The sequence below is a fragment of the Gorilla gorilla genome, chromosome 13 (genome assembly GCF_029281585.2).
Source record: "Gorilla gorilla gorilla isolate KB3781 chromosome 13, NHGRI_mGorGor1-v2.1_pri, whole genome shotgun sequence".
Taxonomy (NCBI): domain Eukaryota; kingdom Metazoa; phylum Chordata; class Mammalia; order Primates; family Hominidae; genus Gorilla; species Gorilla gorilla.
The window spans coordinates 31,400,281-31,421,428 of NC_073237.2; the positions used below are offsets into that span (position 1 = coordinate 31,400,281).

Here is a 21,148-nt window from a genome sequence, read left to right on the forward strand (position 1 = left end):
GCCTGGCTCATGTCCCTTTCAGCCCCTGCCGTGACACACTGCTCCTGGTCCTGGCCGGGCCTTACCCTCTCTCACATGGCCTGACCCTCCAGGCAACACGTTCCTTTGGTTGCGGCCACGTGCTTCTTTGCCCTGCATCCTGTGTGTGAGCCCCTCTTGTCTCCCCTCCATCTCTCCCAAGAGCATTCTGAAGTCAGGACACAGCACGCTATCGCCCTCACACTTCCTCCCTCCCCTTTCTCGGGAAATTCAGAATCCGTGGAAGGAATCTGAGGAGGAAGAGGATATTGAATTCAATGACCTTTAAAAAAAACAGCCTTTAGCATCCTCCCTCCACTGCCTCCCCACCCCCATCTCTGGTTCTGCAGGAAAAATCATGAGGTGACATTTATTGAGGATTTACCATCTGCTAGTCACTGTGTTAAGTCCTTTCCATGAATCATCTTCCATTATTTCCTCCTCTCAATATCTCCCAATTCACAGATAAGGGAGGTTCAGGAAAAGAACATGACTACCCCAAGGTCACCCAGCTAGAGAATCCTTGCTGGGCCAGGTGGCAGCACCAAAAGTGCTGCCACCACCCCCTAGGCTGACTGGTCAGGGTCAGCAGCAGGATTTGAGAGAAATGGGTGACAGAAGGACATGGGGCATGCTGGGGAGGACAGCAAGGTGAGGGCAGCCCAGGTGGGACTGGTGTGGCTGGAATGACCCTCTGCAGCCGTATTCCCCTCCCAAGGTTTGCCCTTCCTTCCCCCAGGGCCTGGGAAGGGGACACTCCCTCTGGCTCAGGTCCCTCCAACATTCCAGACACGCCTCTTGGGAGCTGGGGACAAAGAAGGGATAGAAACCTAAAATGGTATTGCCTTCTCCTGCCCTCACCTCCGTAGGCAGATTCTTGGCTGTGTGACCCTGTGTTTGCCACCCGCCCTCTCTGGACCATGATCTCATCTGTGAAGGCTGGAGAGCAAAAGCTGGCTTAGCTTCTAAAAACCACAATTCACCTGCCACACCCAGGGACCCTCTGGCTCCCATGGGGTTCGCTCAGAGGAGGGATTGGGTAGGGGATGCCTTCCCTTGTATTGCATGAAGTTTCCCTTGATGAAACTTGAGGAGGGTATGGTAAGGAAGAAGCAAATGAGAAAAGCTTCCTGTTCTCAGGTGTGCTGAGCCCGTTGCTTTTCTGGGCAAGTCAGAGTGCCAGAGTCAGTCTTCCAACCCCCTGCCTTACTGGGCACAGAGGTGCCTCTGTAGAAGTGAAGAAATGACTGAAGAAATGAAGCAGAAGGGGAGATGAGCGTGAACGCAACTGCGGGTCTCGGCACTTAAGACAGCTGACTAGAAGATGCTGGAAGAGTGAGGCAGAGCAGGGATGGCTTCCCGGAGGAAGAGGCGTTAAAGCAGATCGTGAGGACTTTAATGAGCAAAGATGTGAGTTGGGACTTTGGAGCAAAGTCTGAAGACACAAAAACACAGAAACACATAAAGTAGGCTGAGGTGGATGGAGCCGTGTGAGAGGAGGGGTAGGCTCCTGACCCTACCTGGAGGTCCTGAACGCCAGATGGAGCGTTGTGGATGGTCTCCAGATGGGTACTTTCAGCAGAGGTTTTGAAGAGATCCCTCTGGTTGCTTTGTGGACTGACTGGGGCAGGCCTGGAGGCAGGGAGGCTGCCAGGGGGGCTGTGGCCAAGGTCTGGGTGGAGGTTATGGAGCCTGAATAGCTGCAGGTTGTGGAGGACAATACAGGTTCCCAGTCTGGTGGGTCTCCTCCAGGAACAGGGAACTCACCACCTCCTGGGCAGCAGTTCTCCCCGCTGGGTAGCTCTGCAGCAAGATCTTCCCTGCATGGGGCTCAAGCCTTTCTGGGGTGATGTGTGGGTACAGGGATTGGGAAGAAGATTCCATTCATTATGCTGGGGGTACCCATGAGGACGGAAACTTGGGGGAAAGTTTGGGACCACTGAGTTCAAACTGACAGCCTTGGTGAAGAGGCTCTCTAACCTCTCTGTATGACCCCCAGGGTAACCTGACCAGATCAGACACTCAGCCGGGCACCCTGGGTCAGTGTGGGCATGCGGAAGCTCCTTAACTGGCCCCAGAAAAGCAGCAGAGCAAGCAGAAAGATATTTGCACAACTGGAGGTTTTAGGCACATATTTATTTTATTTTTTTTAATATAAAAGATAAAAGAGTACATTGTTGAGTAGAGGATTAAAGGAGTGACGACCCTTTCTAAAGTGGGGTCTCCCATCCCGGATCCCTAAGACTGTAACATCTGTTACATACATTAAAAACAAAACAAAACAAAAGCAAACATGAAACTTATGACCTGACTTCACTCCACCCTTCATGCCTGCATTATGACAGAAACACGTCCCACTGCTCCTACTTATGTATGTACATCCAGAGCTCCAAACCTGAGCTGTGGCCCCCTCCTCCCAGCCCTACCCACATCCACCCTACCTCCCAAAAGCCTGTAGAAGCCCCCACTTAGAAAAAAAGGCAGACATACACATACACAGAAACACATATCTATCTGCAGCTCCTCCATGTGAAGCCCCTGAAACACACACACCCTGGAACTTTCCTCTCCTTATGCACAGATGGACAGGCTGCCTTCCCCTGTCTCTGGGCTCCCCCAATAGCCAGAATCCCTTCCGACTGGTCCCTTGCCCTGAATATCTGGGAAACCACACACACACACACACACACACCTGCACACACATGCACACACACACATACCTGCTGCCCATTCTCTTCCCTTGGGAGACAAAAGGATGTATTGACCCAAATTCCGGTTCCACCCCAGCTTAGGGGCAGTGGCCTAAGGTGCTATTTGGGCAAGGTCCAGTGGAAATCCTGAAGGGGCTGTCTCGTGGGGTGAGGGTAGATAGGGAGCTTCTTAGCCTGAAAGGGTGGATCGTGAAGGGGGCTTCTTGGGAGTGGCCCTTGGACAGTCAGTGGATGCTCAAGGCCAGGGCAGCGGAGTGGGGAGATGGCCCCTGCCCACTCAGATCTGCTCCTTGTGCTTCACATGGGCCAGCTTCACATTCTCTTCCTCGGTGGAGGGTGGGGGCTGCTCCAGGTGGCAGCCGATCATCAGCTGGTACACGAAGACACCCGCAATGGAGCCCAGGAGTGGGGACACGATGGGCACCCACCACCAATGCTGGCCGGTCCTGGGGGGACAGACACTCATAGTCAGGGACATGGGGGGCAGGGCAGAGAAGAGGCAGGCTGGGGTGAGCTGGGTGGGGGCTGTACTCACGTGAAGACTGCAGAGCCCCAGCCCGCAAGGGCTGTAAACAGGCGGGGGCCAAAGTCCCGGGCAGGGTTGACGGCATAGCCGGAGTTGAAGCCCATGGAGGTGCCAATGACCAGGACCACCAGGCCCACGGTGAAGGCCTCCAGGCCTCGGGGGACGGGGTTGTTGTAGGGGTCAACAATGGCCAGCACACACACGATAAGGGAGGCTGTGCCTATGAACTGGGGAGTGGGGAGAACAGGGTGAGCAGCAGCTCCCTCCCTTTCTCTGACCCCTCCTTCCATCCCCCGTCTTCCCTCTAGCTCTTAAACTCTTGTCAGCGCCCGCCCATGCTCTTCTCCTGAAAGCAATGGTGCTAGAATGTCTGCGTGACAAGAACCCGCTGGAGAGCCGCATGTTTTGTAAGTACTTGCCACCATGTTCTGATGTGGGTTACCCCACAGATTTGAGAAACCCTGCTACAGTCAAGGAGTCCCGTCCCCCAACCAGCCCATGAGCTACCAAGGCAACTCGGTCCCCTCCCTGCATTCCCCTCACATGTCCCCAGCCCATACCTGGTCAAAGAAGCCATTGATCATATCCAAGTGTCCAGAGGGGTAGGTAGCAAAGATGCCAGCTGTGCCATTGGGGCCCGAAACAAAAAGCTGGTTGTCGGCAAAGCGCCAGATTGCATCTGGTGACAGATTAGACCCAGAGTGAGTCGGGGGAGAGGCCTGAGCCCAGACTTCCCTCTCAGGTGTGCCCTCCCCACCCTCCCATGAGTTATGCGTAAGTAGCAATACTGCTGTATTGCAGCAGGCAGAGGGGGTGACGTGGGGTGGGGTGGAGGACCTGAGACTCTGTTATTGCCCAACTTGTTTGTTTCCCCTCGTGCCCCCTACCTTGGCCCTGTGCGTGAATGAGTGAGTCATGAGCCCGGGGCCTGGGCAGGCCCTAGCCGTCTGTCATCAAAAGGCCTGGTGCCAGCAGGTTCTGAACAGAGGGACGGGGGTAGTGGAGGAGGACAGGGTGGGGAATGCTTACCATAATACAGCCCAAAAACTATTCCAGCACCCAAGAAGGCTCCCAGTGTCTGTGCCAGGGTGTAGATGGGCAGCTTGATCCAGGGCTCACGAGCCAGGAAGCACATGGCAAAGGTCACGGCAGGGTTCAGGTGGGCCCCTGGGCAGAGGGGACATGGGACCTATTAGCTGCAGCCTGCCACAGTCGGGAGGCTAGGGTCCCCTGAGAAGGGATGCAGAGAGGGGTTTCTTGCACAGGATGGCGGTTGGTCTATGTAACAGGTCAGCTGATAATCTCTGATTCCAAGGTGAGAGTCGAATGTTCTAAGTGTCAAGTTTCTTCTCCACCCTCCTTTCCCAAGGGGCCAAAGCAGAGGCCACAGCTGTGACCTGCCCTTAGGAATGCCAGGACACCTAGTGGGAATGCTATTGAGGGCCAAGGGCTGGGGGCAGGGTTAAGGCCTTACCAGAGACCTGGCCAGCGATGAGGATGCCCAGAGTGACAGCAAAGCCAAAGGCCAGGTTGATGGTGAGGAAACCACCGTGGGTGCCCCGGCTGAGCACAACCTGGGCCACGGAGCCACAGCCAAACATCTGTCAGGAAGAAGAACAGGCAGGGAGGGTGAGGACCAGCAACTCTCACTCCAGAAGGAAGGGGTGAAGCCAGCAACCTGCCCACTCGCCACCACTGGGAGGACAAGAGGCCCTTCCTGGAACCCAACCCAAACCCCTTCTGCTGTAATTGCACTCTCCAGAAAAAGGACACATGCCTTCCCACCCCACTGTCCCAACTCTAATATGAGAGGGCCCTATGGAAAGGGCTGGAAGCAGGGTCTGCGACTGGGATCCTAGAAGATGACTGAACCATCTTCACTGATTTTCCTTGAATTTCAGCAGGCATAGGTGTAGGGGAACAGCTTTCACCTTAGCACAAGTTTCTCTGCAGCCCTTCAGGCCTGGACCATAAAGGTGGGAAGCCTCTCACTCATCCCCCAGCTGCCCCAAAGAAAAGCTCATGTAGGCCCAGTGCAGTGGCTCACGCTGTAATCCCAGCACTTTGGTAGGCCGAGGTGGGTGGATCACCTGAGGTCAGGAGTTTGAGACCAGCCTGGCCAACATAGTGAAACCCCATCTCTACTAAAAGTACAAAAATTAGCCAGGCGTGGTGGCAGGCGCCTGTAATCCCAGCTACTCGGGAGGCTGAGGCAGGAGAATCACTTGAAAATGGGAGGCAGATGTTGCAGTGAGCCAAGATTGCGCCACCGCACTTCAGCCTGGGCGACAGAGCGGGACTCCATCTCAAAAAAAAAAAAAAAAAAAAAAGTTAAAAAAAAAAAAAAGAGTTAAAAAGAAAAGAAAAGCTCATGTGGTGGTGGTAGTGGTGGCAATGGGCGGCACAAATAAATAGGGAGGAGACCAGAAGTGAGGTTGAATCCACTTCTCCTGAGTCTAGGATGCCAGAGCCCCAGCCCTCACCATGTCCCTCTCAGCAACCTCCCCTTCCTTTACCTGTCCCTGTCCCAGCGTCTCCTCTCTCCACCCATGACCTCTCTGCTCTCAGGGGTCCAGATTCCCCGCTCAGATTTGGAGGTCCTACAGACAGGGATCTGTGTGGCTCCTCTCACTATCCCCAGCCCGGGACCCAGGGCTGTAGAAATGGGGAGATTGGTTCTAAACTTTCTGCCAAAAATGGGGGAACTAAAAGAGACTAAGAGCCCTGGTGTTCTACAAATATAGAACATACTGGAGCCAGCTGTGGTGGCTCACACCTGTAATCCCAGCACTTTGGAGGCTGAGATGGGAGGATCTTGAACCCAGGAGTTTGAGACCAGCCTGGGCAACATAATGAGACTTTGTCTCTATTTAAAAAAGAAAAAGAACGTACTATGTCTGTTCCCCTTGTTCAAGCCTGAAAATACTTCTGCAGCAGCTGTAAAGCATTGTTGCCCTGAGCCACCTGAGTGTCCCTCAAAGCTGCTCCAATGCCTTCCCCTGGTCTCCTCTCCCACCTGCCCATAACTAAAGGTTTTATGCCCACAGAGCAGGCAGTTTCCAGGACCTGTGCTACAGACCCTGTTTATTCTGACGGATCAGTGCCTGTTGTACTGGATGGTTAAGCATTTTGATTATCATCCCAGAAAGACCAAGAGATAACGGAGAAGCCAGCAGCAATGACATGGGGCAAAGGTGTGCAGGCAGGTGAGAGCAAAGATCAGAGATTGCAGGTGTATGTGTGAGAAGGGGTGGTGGGACACAGGCACATGAGGGTCTGAGGCGCCCTGCCCTGCTTGGGAGGCCCTGGCAGCAGTTCCTTGCCTACCAAAGGCTCAGACCTGGCTCCATCCCAGGAGGCCTCGGAGGGAGGAGCTGTCAGAGCCAGTTCCACCACCTTGGGGCTAATCTTCCTCTTCCTCCCCCAACCCCTGCCCTGAGTTCTCAGCCAGCACCACCCCCTGCCCTCACACCAGGTATCTCAGAGAAAGGGGCTTTCCTCACCCCAAAGCCAACCCTGATTCTGCCACTGCAGGCCTAGGCTCCCAACACGCAGGTAGGCAGGCAGGCACTCACCCACTACAAAGGGATCCCCAGGCCTGCCCCTCCAGTTCATGCAGTCCTTGAAGTTCTGCTTCTCACTGATATCCAATACCTCACATCCATCTGAGTCTGCAACCCTTCCCCCACAAATTTAACACTCTTCTTTTGTGCTCTGGGATAAGCCTGATGATCCTGGGGCTCAGTGGGAGGACTAACGGCTCCTTTGTGAGGGAGTGAACTGAGACTTGGGAGGGAATGAGGAGGCCCCTCTAGGAAAATAGAAGACATCATCCTCCCCTAGCCTGGCTGCTCTAAAACAGGTGGCTGGACTCAGGACTCCGATAGGAGTGAGGGCTCCGAGGCAGGAGAGTGATAAAGGCCACCTCCTATTGCCTTCTTGGCACAGGAGAGAGGGGCTAGGGCTGGCTGATAGGACGACTAATCTTATGGGAGGCTGTGGATAAAATGCCCCCTGTGGCTTCCCCACTTCCTATTCTTGGAAGCCAGAAGTGGGTTTCAGCCCTCCTCTGCCCATAGATCCTGATCCTCAACCATTTGGGGATCCCTACTTGCCCTTAGTTAAGCTTCCTAGTCCACAGTGGGCCAGCTGGTCTGTACTACCTAGGGCTGGGGCAGGAACGGAGTAACCCACCCACTGCAATGTAGCAACTGAACACAGAGGAAAACAGGTGTAACCACATGAGCGGCTGAAAAATCAGAGTAACTGGGACAGGAAATAGAACCATAACTGGTGGGTCTGCCAGACCTAAGAAGTGCAAACAGAGTCACTCAGAACAAAACCAGGGTGAAACTGGTGTAACCAAGGAGTAACTAGGACTGAGGAGTAACTCAAGCAGGGAAATACTCACTCAGAGAACCCACAGAGTAACCAAGAGACCAGAGAATAACCAGAATGCTTGTCGTCTTCTGCACAGACGCTGACAGCATCTGTCTGGATAACAGATAGGGCCTGGGAGTCGCTGAGCACCAGGCGAGCAACTTTAGACACGCGTCCTCTGTGCCTGGGCCTAGCTTCCTCCCACCCTTCTACCGTCAGAATCTGCCTCCCTTCCCACTTCGCTGTTTGCAGCCCATGTGGCCTGCACCCTCTGCCCCTACTCGTGCAAACTGTCCTCACTCACTTCAACTTTTGGACTTTTTGAGGCTTAATTATTCATTAGAGGCCAGACACCCAGGACCCAAATAACCTAATAATGGCTCATTTGCCTCCGCCCCCTCCCCTACATCTGGGGGCTGGGATTCTGGGAATCTGGAGGGGTGTGGGAGGCAGGGGAAGTGGCTGGCGGTCCCAGACTGCAAGCGTGAGCGCTGCCCCCAGCCTGTTGGCTGAGTCACTTGTGGGAGAGTAAACGATCGGCACTGTCACTGGGGAGTAACAGCTGTCATTCTGGCAAGAGTCGGAGCTGTCAGAGAGGGGGTTAGAACCGTGGGGAAGACGAAGAGGACTTTGGAAGTCAGCTTGATCCTCCGCGGTTAAGCGTGGGGGTCAGAGCTGGGGAGGTGGGTCCAGGCTACCTTGGAAAACAGCCCCTTCGGGGAAGTGAGAGTTTGGGGAGTGCAAGGGCTGGAGAGAGAAGGGCTTCCCCGGCTCCCTCCACTCACCACGAGGATGAGGGTCCCCAGGCATTCGGCCAGCGCCTGTCGGAGCAGCCGGTAGCGGATGTGGAGCATCTCCCCGCAGCGGGACACCAGCTCCTTCTGTCGACCCATGGCGGGGCAGGCGGCGGCGCTGTCGGGCGGGCAGGGGTGGCGGGAGGCGGCGGCGCAGCGAGCAGCGGCCTCCAGCGCTGGTGGCTCCCTTTATAGGAGCGCGGGAGACACGGGCCCCGCCCGCCCTGCAGCCCCGCCCTGCAGTCCCGGAGCGCCCAGGAGTGGGCGCCCCCTCGCCCCCGCCCCACCTCCGCTGGGAGGCTGGTGCGGACGCCGGGTAGAGGGAGCTGCGGGCATGGAGTGTGAGGAGCTTTGAGGGACGGGTGGCCTTCGGAGGGCGCTTAAGGGAGGCGACGTCATGGGGGCTGAGAGGCTTAGGCAGATCTGAGAGCCAATGGTGGGATTATAGGCAGGGTTCAGGGCCATGGCTGGAGAGGATGCAGCTGTCATAGAGACCACCTGGGCCCTGTGATCACCCCACTTCCTTGGGGGCAGGAGGAGACCTGTCAGAAAGAAACTGGCCGCATCTCTCCAGGATGACTGGACCCAACAGATCCTCAGTTCGAGGCAGGAGGAGGAGGCTGCGAGCCCCAAGTGAGAAGAAACACTGTCTCTTCTGTCAGGACAGATAAGGCACGGATCCTTCAAGAGGACAGCTAGTGTCAGGGGGGCAGCAGTCCAGACTCAGCTGGGCACACAGACACACGTGCTGAGTTCCAGCCAGACTTCATGGGCCCTTCTCCCTGTGCTATGAGCACGTCGTGTGTCGCATGTCCTGGCCAGCTATGTCCACAGCTGTGTCTACACATGGCGGTTGTCCTGTGTGCCTAATTGTACGGCTGGGCATTCCTCGTGGCTGTGCACATGCCTGTTGAACATGGCTGGGTGACCTAGCTTGTCACACGTGTACCTGCGTGCATTGCTCACATGGCTCCAGAGGCTGAGCTGCAGTTGCCCCGACATGCCACATGCCACATGTTTGCCAGCAGGCTGAGTCCCAGCTGTTTTTAACCCTCTCCTCTCCCATCTGACTTACCCCTGGCCAAGGAAGAGTCTGTCTCTTTTTTTTTTTTTAGACGGAGTCTCTCTCTGTCGCCTAGGTGGAGTGCAATGGCGTGATCTCGGCTCCCTGCAACCTCCACCTCCCAGGTTCAAGTGATTCTCCTGCCTCAGCCTCCCAATTAGCTGGGATTACAGGTGCACGCCACCATGCCCAGCTAATTTTTGTTTTTTTAGTGGAGATGGGGTTTCACCATGTTGACCAGGCTGATTTCGAACTCCTGACCACAAGTTATCCACCCACCTCAGTCTCCCAAAGTGCTGGGATTACAGGCGTGAGCCACTGAGCCCGGCAAGTCTGTCTCTTTAAGCAAACTTAATTGAGTCAGCCCTATCTGAGGGGGATCATGGGACAACCTTGCCCTCTCTCTCTTTTTAGAGTAGGGTCTTGCTCCATCACCCAGGCTGTGGTGCAATCACAGCTCACTGTAGCCTCGAACTCCTGGGCCCAAGTGATCCTCCCACCTCAGCCTCCAGAATGGATGGGACTATAGGGACTATGTGCCACCATGACACTCAGCTAATTTTTAAAAATCTGTTGTAAAAATGAGGTCTTGCTATGTTGCCCAGGTTAGTCTCAAACTCCTGGCTTTAAACGATCCTCCCACCTCGGCCTCCCGAAGTGCAACCTTGCCCTCTATGCTGCTTTTAATAACAAGGAAACATCTGGTGGCCTGGGAGCAAACAACATGCCCTTATGCTGAGCTTCTATGGCAGCATTGCCAGAGGAGATCAAAGAAATCATTTTCCAGAGGGACTTAATCCAGGTGGGCTAATGACCCTGAGGACTTGTCCCTTGAGGGATGAATATGAGAAATAAGGGCCCCCGGCTGGGCGTGGTGGGTCACGCCTATAATCCCAGCACTTTGGGAGGCCGAGGCGGGCAGATCACCTGAGGTCAGGAGTTCAAGACCAGACTGACCAACATGGTGAAACCCTATCTCTACTAAAAATACCAAAAATTAGCTGGGCGTGATGGCGGGTGCCTGTAATCTCAGCTGTTCGGGAGGCTGAGGCAGGAGAATCACTTGAACCCAGGAGGCGGAAGTTGCAGTGACCTGAGATCGTGCCATTGCACTCCAGCCTGGGCAACAAGAGCCAAACTCCATCTCAAAAAAAAAAAAAAAAAAAAAAGAAGGGCTCCCACGGTTCAATGAGAAGCGAGCAGGGCTAGTGCAGAGGTTCTTCTCCCAGAGGGACCAAAAGAGAGAAGGGTTAGCCCTGTCGTCCTTGATCAGAAATGTGATCAGCACCAAGAAAGCCCCAGGGGCCACTGGGACCTACAGTCAAACTGTGTTAGGTGACAGGACCATTGACATTTCAGGACAGATAGGCATGGACCCTTCAATTGGACAGGTTGTGTCAGGAGAGGTAGCAGAAGAAGCTAAACAAACTCTTAAAAACATGGATGATGACTCACTCCAGCATCTAGCTCATGGGATCAAACAATCCTCCCACCTCAGCCTCTCAAATAGCTGGGACTACAGGCATGCATCACGATGCCCGGCTAATTTTTGTATTGTTTGTAGAGAAGGGGTTTCGCCATGTTGGCCAGGCTGGTCTGGAACTCCCCAGCTCAAGCAATTTGCCCACCTTGGCCTCCTAGAGTGCTTGGATTGTAGGATTATGAGTATTGCTAAACCCATCTCTTTGGGCATCAACCACCTCTGCCACACGCCTGTAATCCCAGCTACTCGGGAGGCTGAGACAGGAGGATCACTTGAACCCAGGAGGCAGAGGTTGCAGTGAGCCAAGATCACCCCACCCGGGTTCAAGCGATTCTCCTGCTTCAGCTTCCCGAGTAGCTGGGATTACAGGCATGCACCACCATGCCCAGCCAATTTTTTTGTTTTTTGTTTTTTGTTTTTTTAGTAGAGACGGGGTTTCACCACGTTGGCCAGGCTGGTCTCGAACTCCTGACCTCAGGTGATCCACCCGTCTCGGCCTCCCAAAGTGCTGGGATTACAGGCATGATTCACCGCACCTGGCCTAGATAGGCATGTTAAAAAAGAAAAGAAAAGAAAGGAAATAAGGGCTCCCAGTCCCAGAGGTGGTTCATGCCCAAAGAGATGGGTTTAGCATACACATAAAGTAGATTCACATACATGCAGGCGCTTGCGCATACACACACACAAACACACAGACACACACACACACCCTGTGGTTTGCAGTCACACACTTGCCTATAGACACTGAGCTCTGCTCCCATGATCAGGGATCCCATTCACATGAGAGCCTCACTATGGGCTCACACATATATAGAACCCCCACATGAGGACTCTAATGACCCTTGACCCAGAAAGATGCACCCCAACCTCCAGGCCTCTATAGGCTGGGAGGCCCCGTGGTGAATCAGGGAGCCATCACTGAGTACCTGCCCTCTGGCCCCACTGCCAGCCTGTGACTCAAGACAGAACCATAGACTCCTGGTGCCAGGGCCCAGATCACAGGCTATGGGAGTGGTAGAGCACCCCTGCCATGCTGCCCCCTTTTCCTCCCACCCTATAATATGCATCCAGCCCATCCCTGCCTCAAGTGGAGCTGCAAAGGCAGCACAGAGCAGAAACTGGCAAGGGACTCCTCAACACTGAAAGAAAATGGGGAACCCCAGCCCACAACACCCCATCCTCACCCTATCCCATCCTGGGTCTGCTGGCATCCAAATCTAGCCTGGGAACCAGAGCAGGGGAGAAAAACAGGGGAAGCTCTTTCACCAGCAGACACTACACACACTTCTATTTTTTATTTCTTTTCCTCTTCCCTTATAAAAGCAACCTGGAGGCCGGGCATGGTGGCTCACGCCTACAATCTCAGCTCTTTGGGAGGCTGAGGTGGGAGGATCACGAGGTCAGGAGATCGAGACCATCCTGGCCAATAAGGTGAAACCCCATCTCTACTAAAAATAAAAAAAAAAAAATTAGCTGGGCGTGGTGGTGGGCGCCTGTAGTCCCAGCTACTCGGGAGGCTGAGGCAGGAGAATGGCGTGAACCTGGGAGGCGGAGCTTGCAGTGAGCCAAGATGGCGCCACTGCACTCTTGCCTGGGCAACAGAACGAGACTCCGTCACAAAAAAAAATAATAAAAAAAAAAGGAACCTGGCCTGGAGCCGGGCACAGTGGCTCATGCCTGTAATCCCAGCACTTTGGGAGGCCGAGCCAGGCAGATCATTTTAGCTCAGGAGATCAAGACCAGCCTGGCCAACATGGTAAAACCCTGTCTCCACTAAAAACACAAAAATTAGGCCGGGTACGATGGCTTGCTCCTATAATCCCAGCACTTTGGGAGGCCAAGGCAGATGGATCACCTGAGGTCAGGAGTTCGAGACCAGCCTGGCCAACATGGATAAATCCCATCTCTACTAAAAATACAAAAATTAGCCAGGCGTGGTGGTGCGCGCCTGTAGTCCCAGCTACTTGGGAGGCTGAGGCAGGAGAATCGCTTGAACTCGGGAGGCAGAGCTTGCAGTGAGTCGAGATCGTGCCATTGCACTCCAGCCTGGGCAACAAGAGCGAAATTCTATCCCCCCGCCAAAAAAAAATTAGCCGGGCATGGTGGTAGGCACCTGTAATCCCAGCTACTCGGGAGGCTGAGGCCAGAGAATCGCTTGAGCCCAGGAGGCTGAGGTTGCAGTGAGCAGAGATCGCACCACTGCACTCCAGCCTGGGCGACAGAGACAGACTCCATCTCAAAAAGCAAATAAACAAAAAAGCAACCTACACACACATCTGTCTGCATTCACCTCACATGGGTTTTCTCGTGGGCTGCACCAGGAAGTAGCTAGTTACACACACAATTATGGATTTGTCTGTCTTATATACGTTGAGCAGCATTTATTTACACATATGCAGCTACCTGTACTCACCCATGTATGCATGCATGTATGTGTCTATCTATAATCCTGGACTGCAGCTCACCATAGAGTATCTTTGCAAACCCCTCCAGTCAATGCAGCTGCATGCCAAGGCACATGGTTTAGCTAGCAGAACAAGGGCTGGGTCTCAATGTCCTTGTTCCCCACCCCCTCCATCAGGGCCCAACCTTCAGGACCATGACTCCGTGAACTCTCACCAAACTCATTCATGTCCATACCTCATGTGTACATGCATGTTCATACATATACATACACATACACATTGGAGTGGCTAGAGTTGGAACTGAGAAGATATGGGTAGATCTTCTTGCTTCTTCTTAGTGGATGTGAGAGGACTCTGGCTGGAGGAAGGGGAAGGATGCAGTACTTTCCACGGGCCCCTTATTCCTGTCAGCCCTCCTTGGGTCACCTGGGACAGAAAAGGGTCAGGATCTGAGGATGCCTGTGCAGAAGCACCGGGCTGGCCTGACTGGGGCGGGGCAGAAGCCCACTGCTCCATTTTGCGACCCCGGGAGCAGCATTCCCTTTGTAGTCAATGTGGTTGGCGCCCCCTAGAGCCAAAGGCGGAAGAAAGCATGGCTCCACAGAGAAGAGACTGAGCTTGGTGAGGCCCCAGCCCTCTGAGTCACAGCTTGCCCAGGGTCCTCAGGGCTTCCGCTTGTGCTTTGGGAAGGAGAGCCAGGGCTGAGTGCAGGCTGGGAGCCAGCCCTCCTGGGTGCTCTGGGAGGAGGCTGATGAGGAGGTTCCCCCTCCTCCCAGGGCATCTTGAGCAAGGTCTGTGTCTCACCTGGGTGGGAGGAGCTGAGCCAGGGAAGGGGCCTGAACAGCCCCATCCACCCCGTGGGAGCCCATGACTTCTTTAAGGTCAGAGCTGGAGGAGTGGGTTCCCAGGCAAGGGAAGGGCTAAGGATGCAAGTCTCAGCCTGCTGGACCAGAGGGGCTGGCTGGGGCCCTTTTAAGGGGTGGGAGTGCCACACCTTTCATTTCCTGACCCCAAACTCTTTCTGCTTGAATGCGAGCAGCCCGAACCAGCAAAGAAAGAGACCTGGGCCTTCCTTGTTGTTGGTGAGTCACAGGTGGGGGTGGAGACACAGGAAGCTACTCACTCTAGAGTACCCCCAAACCCCTAATCTCTTCCAGAGCATTGGAGTGGGGTGGGGGAGGGGCAGAGCAAAGCAGACACGCAGACATATTCTAGTTTAGGAAGCACTTCCTCCCACTTTGCAAAACAGCTCCCAGAAATGAGTGTATTTTCCCCATTTCACAGATGACAAAACTGAGATTTAGAGAGAAGTCACCTGCCGAGGTCACTCAGCCACTGAGTGCTGATCCGGGATTCAAACCCCATAGGGATGGGGAGGACAGGTAAACAGGGCAGAAAGACTAGGGAGCCACAGGTCTGAGGCACAGGGAGAGCAGGGAGCCCGGGCACAGAACCCCATTGAGTCCCTCCATGCTCAACCCTGCTTTCCAGAGTGTGCTCCCACTCTTAGGCCACTGTTGAAAACTGTTCCTGCATCTAGGCTTCAAGAGTGGGGAGCTGGCTGTGGACTGGAATCAGGAGCAGAGAGCTGAGATGAATTGCCCTATTAAGAGTGTCCCCAGACTCCTCCTCCTGTGCCAACGCAGCTACTCCCATCTTTAAATGGGTGACCTGGGGGAGAGCCCATGAATACAAACTCCCCCAGCCTTGGGCACCTTCAGCCGGATGTCCAGCTGGGCCTTGAGAAGAATCAACCTTTGACCCATACCCTGGGGACTCTGGGTTCACAGCCTGGTGTCCCTGACCTGCCCTCAGCAGCCTTTGAAGGCTTAGGACAGCTAAGGGTCATGTTGAGACAGCAGAGCGATAGGATGGAGGCTTAGACCTAGAGGCTAAGAGTGCAGAGTCCTAGGGACTAGGCTGATGGGGACAAAACTCTCTTGCACACCCAGAATCTGAGCTCCAGGCTTGGCTTGGCCACTGAACAGTAAGGTCACCTAGATGGCTCTCTTCTCCCACCCCCACAGAGTCTCTCTCAGTGTCTTCATCTGTCACCTGGAGGTTTCAGTTGAAGGGGGCCCCCACCTCCCGGTGGGGCCCTTGTAAGAATCAAAGAAGATTGTATGTTTCCGGCTTTGAAAACTGTACTAGGCTGGGCGTGGTGGCTCACACCTGTAATCCCAGCACTTTGGGAGGCCAAGGCGGGCAGATCACGAGGTCAAGAGTTCAAGACCAGCCTGACCAACATAGTGAAACCCCGTCTCTACTAAAAATACAAAAATTAGCTGGGCGTAGTGGCTCACGCCTTTAATCCCAGCTACTTGGGAGGCTCATGTGTGCATCTCCTCGTGTGCCCGTCTGGGCCAGGCTGTGGGTCTGGGTCACGTGCTTATAAAAACCAGAGATAGGAGATGCGCATCTGTTGCAAGGTCTAGAGATAAACTGCTGGGCCTGACCCAAGCCAGCCTCAGGGGGAAGGGAGTTAGTGATACGGAGTTGACACAGACCAGTCATCACTGTGACAGGCCTAGGGGGTCTGGAGGGCTCTGGTTCACACCTCAGGATGCCTGGAGCCCCTAGGTTTTCTGATTTCCTGTCTCCATCCTCACTGGCAGGAAAGCTTCTGGAACCAGGAGAGGGTTGCTTAAGAGGATGAGGGGTCAGGACCAGAGATGGAGGAGGAAAAGAAAGCTCACAGGTGGCTGGGCGCAGTGGCTCACGCCTGTAATCCCAGCGCTTTGGGAGGCTGAGGCGGGCGGATCATGAGGTCAAGAGATTGAGATGATCCTGGCCAACATGGTGAAACCCCTTCTCTACTAAAAACAAACAAATAAAAATAGCTGGGCGTGGTGGTGCACACCTGTAGTCCCAGCTACTCAGGAGGCTGAGGCTGAGGCAGGAAAATCGCTTGAACCTGGGAGGCAGAGGTTGCAGTGAGCCGAGATTGCACCACTGCACTCCACCCAGACAACAGAGCAAGACTCCGTCTCAAAAAAAATAAATAAATAAATAAAAGGAAAAGAAAAAAGAAATTTCAGCTGGGCGTGGTGGTTCACGCCTGTAATTCCAGCACTTTGGGAGGCTGAGGTGGGTGGATCACCTGAGGTTGGGAGTTCAAGACCAGCCTCACCAACATGGAGAAACCCCATCTCTACTAAAAATACAAAATTAGCCAGGTGTGGTGGCACATGCCTGTGTTCCCAGCTACTCAGGAGGCTGAGGCCGGAGAGTCACTTGAACCCGGGAGGCGGAAGTTGTGGTGAGCTGAGATCGTGCCATTGCGCTCCAGCCTGGGCAACAAGAGTGAAACTCCATCTTAAAAAAAAAAAAAAGAAAGAAAAAGAAAAGAAACAAAGCTCACAGGCTTCCTAGGTAGCCTAAACTGGGGCCCAGCATTAGCCTGGCCCCTGCAGCCAGGAAGGGCGCATGGAGCATCCTTTGGGCTGGGACAATCAGAGGGCTTACTAGAGGAAGAAACATTTGGCTGGGGATTTTATGGAGGGTTTTCCAGGTGAGAGACTGCAGGGCCAGACCCTAGCAGGGCTGACTGCCTGCCTAGCCAGGACGAGATCAGCAGCAAGGAGGCGAGGAAAGGACCCAGTAGTGTGGGAAGGGCCTTGGGTTCCATACTGATGGGCAGAAGCTTACCCAGGGCCAAGAGGTATTTGAACTTAGATATTCGTTAAGCCCTGAGGTTCTAAGGAAGCCGTTATAGGGACTGCTGCAGCTGGAGGTGGAGAGAAGGAAGCCGATAAGGCAGAGCCTTGGCCCCACCTCCTGCTTCAACTGAAACATCTTAACCATTTTACATGAGGGCTCTTTTTTTTTTTTTTTTTTTTTTTTGAGACTGAGTTTCGCTCTTGTTGCCCAGGCTGGAGTACAATGGCACGATCTCAGTTCACTGCAACCTCCACCTCCCAGCTTTTCAAGTGATTCTCCTTTTCAAGGCGATTCTCCTGCCTCAGCCTCTCAAGTAGCTGGGATTACAGGCATGCACCACCACACCCAGCCAATTTTGTTTTAGTAGAGACGGGGTTTCACCATGTTGGTCAGGCTGGTCTCAAACTCCTGACCTCAGGTGATCCACCTGCTGCAGCCTCCCAAAGTGCTGGGATTACAGGTGTGAGCCACCGTGCCCAGCCTTACATCAGGGTTCTGAACGAGATTACAATTGACAAATGTGACACCACTAAGAACAGTGGCTAATGGCAGCCCTGAAGGTTTTAAGCAGGTAAGTGACATGGTTTCTACCTACCATTTAGAAGGACCCCTCCAGCTGCTGAGTGGAAGATGGGGTGGAAGAGAGAGACAGAGGCTGGAAGCCTGGGAGGGAGGCCATGGAGGAGGAAGCAAGGCCAGATGGCCGGCAATGGCTGTGGGGAGGGAGAAGGGTTTAGGAGGCAGAGTGAGGAGGGCAAGCTGGCAAGCAGCTGAAGAAGTTGAAGGGGGCAGAACTGGGTGGACAGGAACCTCAGGTGGGGACCGAGAGGCCAGTAAGACAATGGTTCTCCAAAAGGCCTGTGGTCTAAGGGCAGGGGGTGCGGATGAGGGGTGGGGAGGAGGTGGCAGAAGGAGGCTATGCATTTGGCAATGCATTAGGTGATGGTTGTGCATGAGCCCCAGTACACTCTACCCTCTGGCCAGCCCCGTCTGGTGGCTAATTATAGGGGAGCCACTAGCAACCCACCCCAGGTGAGAGGAGTCAGGGGAAGAATCCAGGGGAGGGAACAGGCTGCAGCAGGAGATTCCAAAGTCAGACTTCAAGAATGACTTCCTGGTCTCGAGACTGGGGGTCAGTGAGAACTAGGCTCCAGAGAGACCCCATAGGTTGGGAGATGGGGGTGGGGGCATTGTGGAGGTTGTGGAGGGAGACTGGGGAAAGGGCAGGATGCCATAATTTTCTTTTTTTTTTTTTTTGAGATGGAGTCTTGCTCTGTCACCCAGGCTGGAGTACAGTGATGCAATCTCAGCTCACTGCAACCTCTGCCTCCCAGGTTCAAGCAATTCTCCTGCCTCAGCCTCCTGAGTAGCTGGGATTACAGGCATGTGCCACCACACCTGGCTAATTTTTGTATTTTTAGTAGAGACGGGGTTTCACCATATTGGCCAGGCTGGTCTCGAACTCCTGACCTCATGATCTGCCCGCCTCGGCCTCCCAAAGTGCTGGGATTACAGGCGTGAGCCACCGTGCCCAGCCATAACTATCTTTTTCATCCAAACTGTTGGTCATCAAGTGGAACTGGGGCTCAGTCTGAGTGCTTCCTTGTCCCTTCAGACAGGGCCCAACCTTGGCCTCTTCAGTCCTTGGGAGACCCAAGCCCTGACCTGTGGAAGTTTCCAATCTGGGAGAATAGAGGAGAGCTGGGTCCTGCTTTTGAGCTCCCAGGCCAGGGAACAGAGGAGATTTAGGCTTGAGCTGAGGTTGACCAGAATGCTCATACTCCCTCTCTCCCTGCACAACCCCACTCTCCATATCCTTCACCCTGCTCCTCTGGGCTGCTGATAAAAGCTGCATTCAAAAGCCTTGGGCAGGCCGGGCACAGTGGCTCATGCCTGTAATCCCAGCACTTTGGGAAGCTGAGGTGTGTGGATCACCTGAGGTCAGGAGTTCAAGACCGGCCTAGGCAACATGGTGAAACCGCCCCCCACCCTGTCTCTACAAAACTACAAAAATTAGCCAGGCATGATGGCGAGTGTCTGTAATCCCAGCTACTTGGGAGACTGAGACAGGGGAATCGCTTGAACCTGGGAGGCGGAGGTTACAGTGAGCCGAGATCGGGTCACTGCACTCCAGCCTGGGCGTCTCAAATAAAAAAAAAAATAAATAAATAAATAAAAGGCTTGGGAAGAAGGAGAAGGGGTTAGGCTGGCAAGTGGCCCAAAACAGGTGAGGCTCCTGGCTTTTCCCTACTCCCTTGCCCCACTGGAGAAGTTTGCAGCTCAGGCGTTTCTAGTCCTTTCTTCCTCCACACTCCACCCCTTGGCCCCAGGAAAGCCAGGTTCAAGCAGGTGGCTTGCCTGGAGCCAGGACACCTAGATTCTCAGTAGCTGTACCCCACAAGTTCCTGTGTGACCCTAGACAAGTTCCTACACATCTTGGCCTGATATAAACCAGAAAATTATCCTCCCCATTCATTTCTGAAGTAGAAGAGGAAGTCTCCCTCTGGTTTGAAACACCCTTCTTCTTGGTCCTCCTTGGTTCCCTGGGGCAGTGTGAGATGCCTCCTCCTTCTCCCTCTCAGGGGTAGATGAGCAGATTGGCCTTTCCTGTGAAGGGTACGGGTGACTCACGTGCCCCAGGCTTCCCCTCGCCCTTATCACTCACCTGGATTAATCTGTGACTCATAAAGCAAGTACCGGATGTTGGGGGGGTTACATGTAAACTTGGGGGAGGGGGGCTGGCTAGCCTAAATCTGACTTAATAGGTCAGGGACTGAGCAGCCCTGAGGATTTCATTGATATAACATGCTATATGGACCCCTTAGGCTTGGGGGTCTTGCTTTTTTCCCCCAAAGTATGGAGCTGGGCAGAGGACAATAGGGCCTTCAGCTAACAGGATTCGGGGGTAGAGGAGGTTGTCAGACGCCATAGCCAGAAAGGAGGACCCTTGTTGAGTTCACTAAATGAGGCTTAGGTCAGTCAGAACACAGGAAACTCTGTATCCTAGCACTTTGGGAGGCCAAGATGGGAGGATCACTTGAGCCCAGGAATTTGAGACCAGCCTGGGCAACATAGTGAGACCCCCAGTCTCTTTAAAAAAAAACAAAACAAAAAAAACCTGGGAATCCCAAAGTGAAACCCCAAGAAGAAAGCTTCATTTAAAGCCAGGGGAGGAAATCCAGGGTCCCTGCCTCTGACTTGAGAGCTTTTTCTAACCTGCCCTCTAAAAAACAGGGCAGAGTTCCCCTTTTGCAGCAAACCAGAGCTGCAGGTGAATACTGACAGACAGACAGACTAGTGCATACAGACGCGTGCACGTGCACCACACACAGAACAGACAAATCATGCCATACTTAAGATCCACTCTGTCTCTGTCCACCTGTGAAGTTAAAGGCAGAGACCCACCAAGGCAGGCACATCCATGAGGATGCTTAACCATTATCCTGTGTACACTTGCTCACACATAAGGCTTCCTGCTAGGCTTTTCTCCTTCCCTTCCCCTGGGGTTCTGGTTCCTGACTGCCCATCTCCACCCTCCCCTCCCCTGGCCCCTCAGCTAAAGCCTGAGCACCTCCCTACTCTGGAGCTGGGGCCTCTGTGGCTAGACAAGAGTCATCCTGGGCTGGGGCAAAGGAGCCTAGGGCAGTCATCTTGAACACTAGTTTGCTCACCTGTTTTCCAGAGAAAACCTGAGGAAAACAGGTTGGAGCTGTAACTGTGAGGGACTGAAATTAGGGCCAGGCACAGTGGTTCACGCCTATAATTCCAACACTTTGGGAAGCTGAGGTGGGTGGATCACCTGAGGTCAGGAGTTCGGGACCAGCCTGGCCAACATGGCGAAACCCCATCTCTACTAAAAATAAAAAAAATCAGCAGGACGTGGTGGCAGGCGCCTATAATCACAGCTACTCAGGAGGCTGAGGCAGGAGAATCGCTTGAACCTGGGAGGCGGAATTTGCAGTGAGCCAAGACCATGCCATTGCACTCCAGCCTGGGCAAGAGTGAAACTCAGTCGCAACAAAAGAGAAAGAAAAAAAGAAATTGGACCCAGGGCTTCCTGCCCAGCCACCTCCCCAGTGGAACTGGAGCAGGGAGAACAGGAAGGTAT

At 53.9% G+C, this 21,148-nt stretch overlaps 1 protein-coding gene across 2 annotated transcripts; it reads right to left on the reverse strand.

Moving 5' to 3' along the window:
* Window positions 1-2,133: 2,133 nt before the first annotated feature.
* On the reverse strand, window positions 2,134-8,640 carry AQP3 (aquaporin 3 (Gill blood group)). Of its 2 annotated transcripts, XM_004047928.5 has the most exons (6): window positions 8,421-8,640; window positions 4,730-4,856; window positions 4,285-4,422; window positions 3,816-3,934; window positions 3,265-3,482; window positions 2,134-3,175 (listed from the first exon to the last, which is right to left on the reverse strand). In XM_004047928.5, the coding sequence occupies exons 1-6, from the start codon at window positions 8,526-8,528 to the stop codon at window positions 3,007-3,009; spliced, it is 879 nt and encodes a 292-aa protein (XP_004047976.1). In that variant the 5' UTR covers window positions 8,529-8,640; the 3' UTR covers window positions 2,134-3,006. The 2 variants fall into 2 exon arrangements, with proteins under 2 accessions (XP_004047976.1, XP_030870516.3); XM_031014656.3 differs by lacking the exon at window positions 3,265-3,482 and having other exon boundaries at window positions 8,421-8,601.
* Window positions 8,641-21,148: the final 12,508 nt, after the last annotated feature.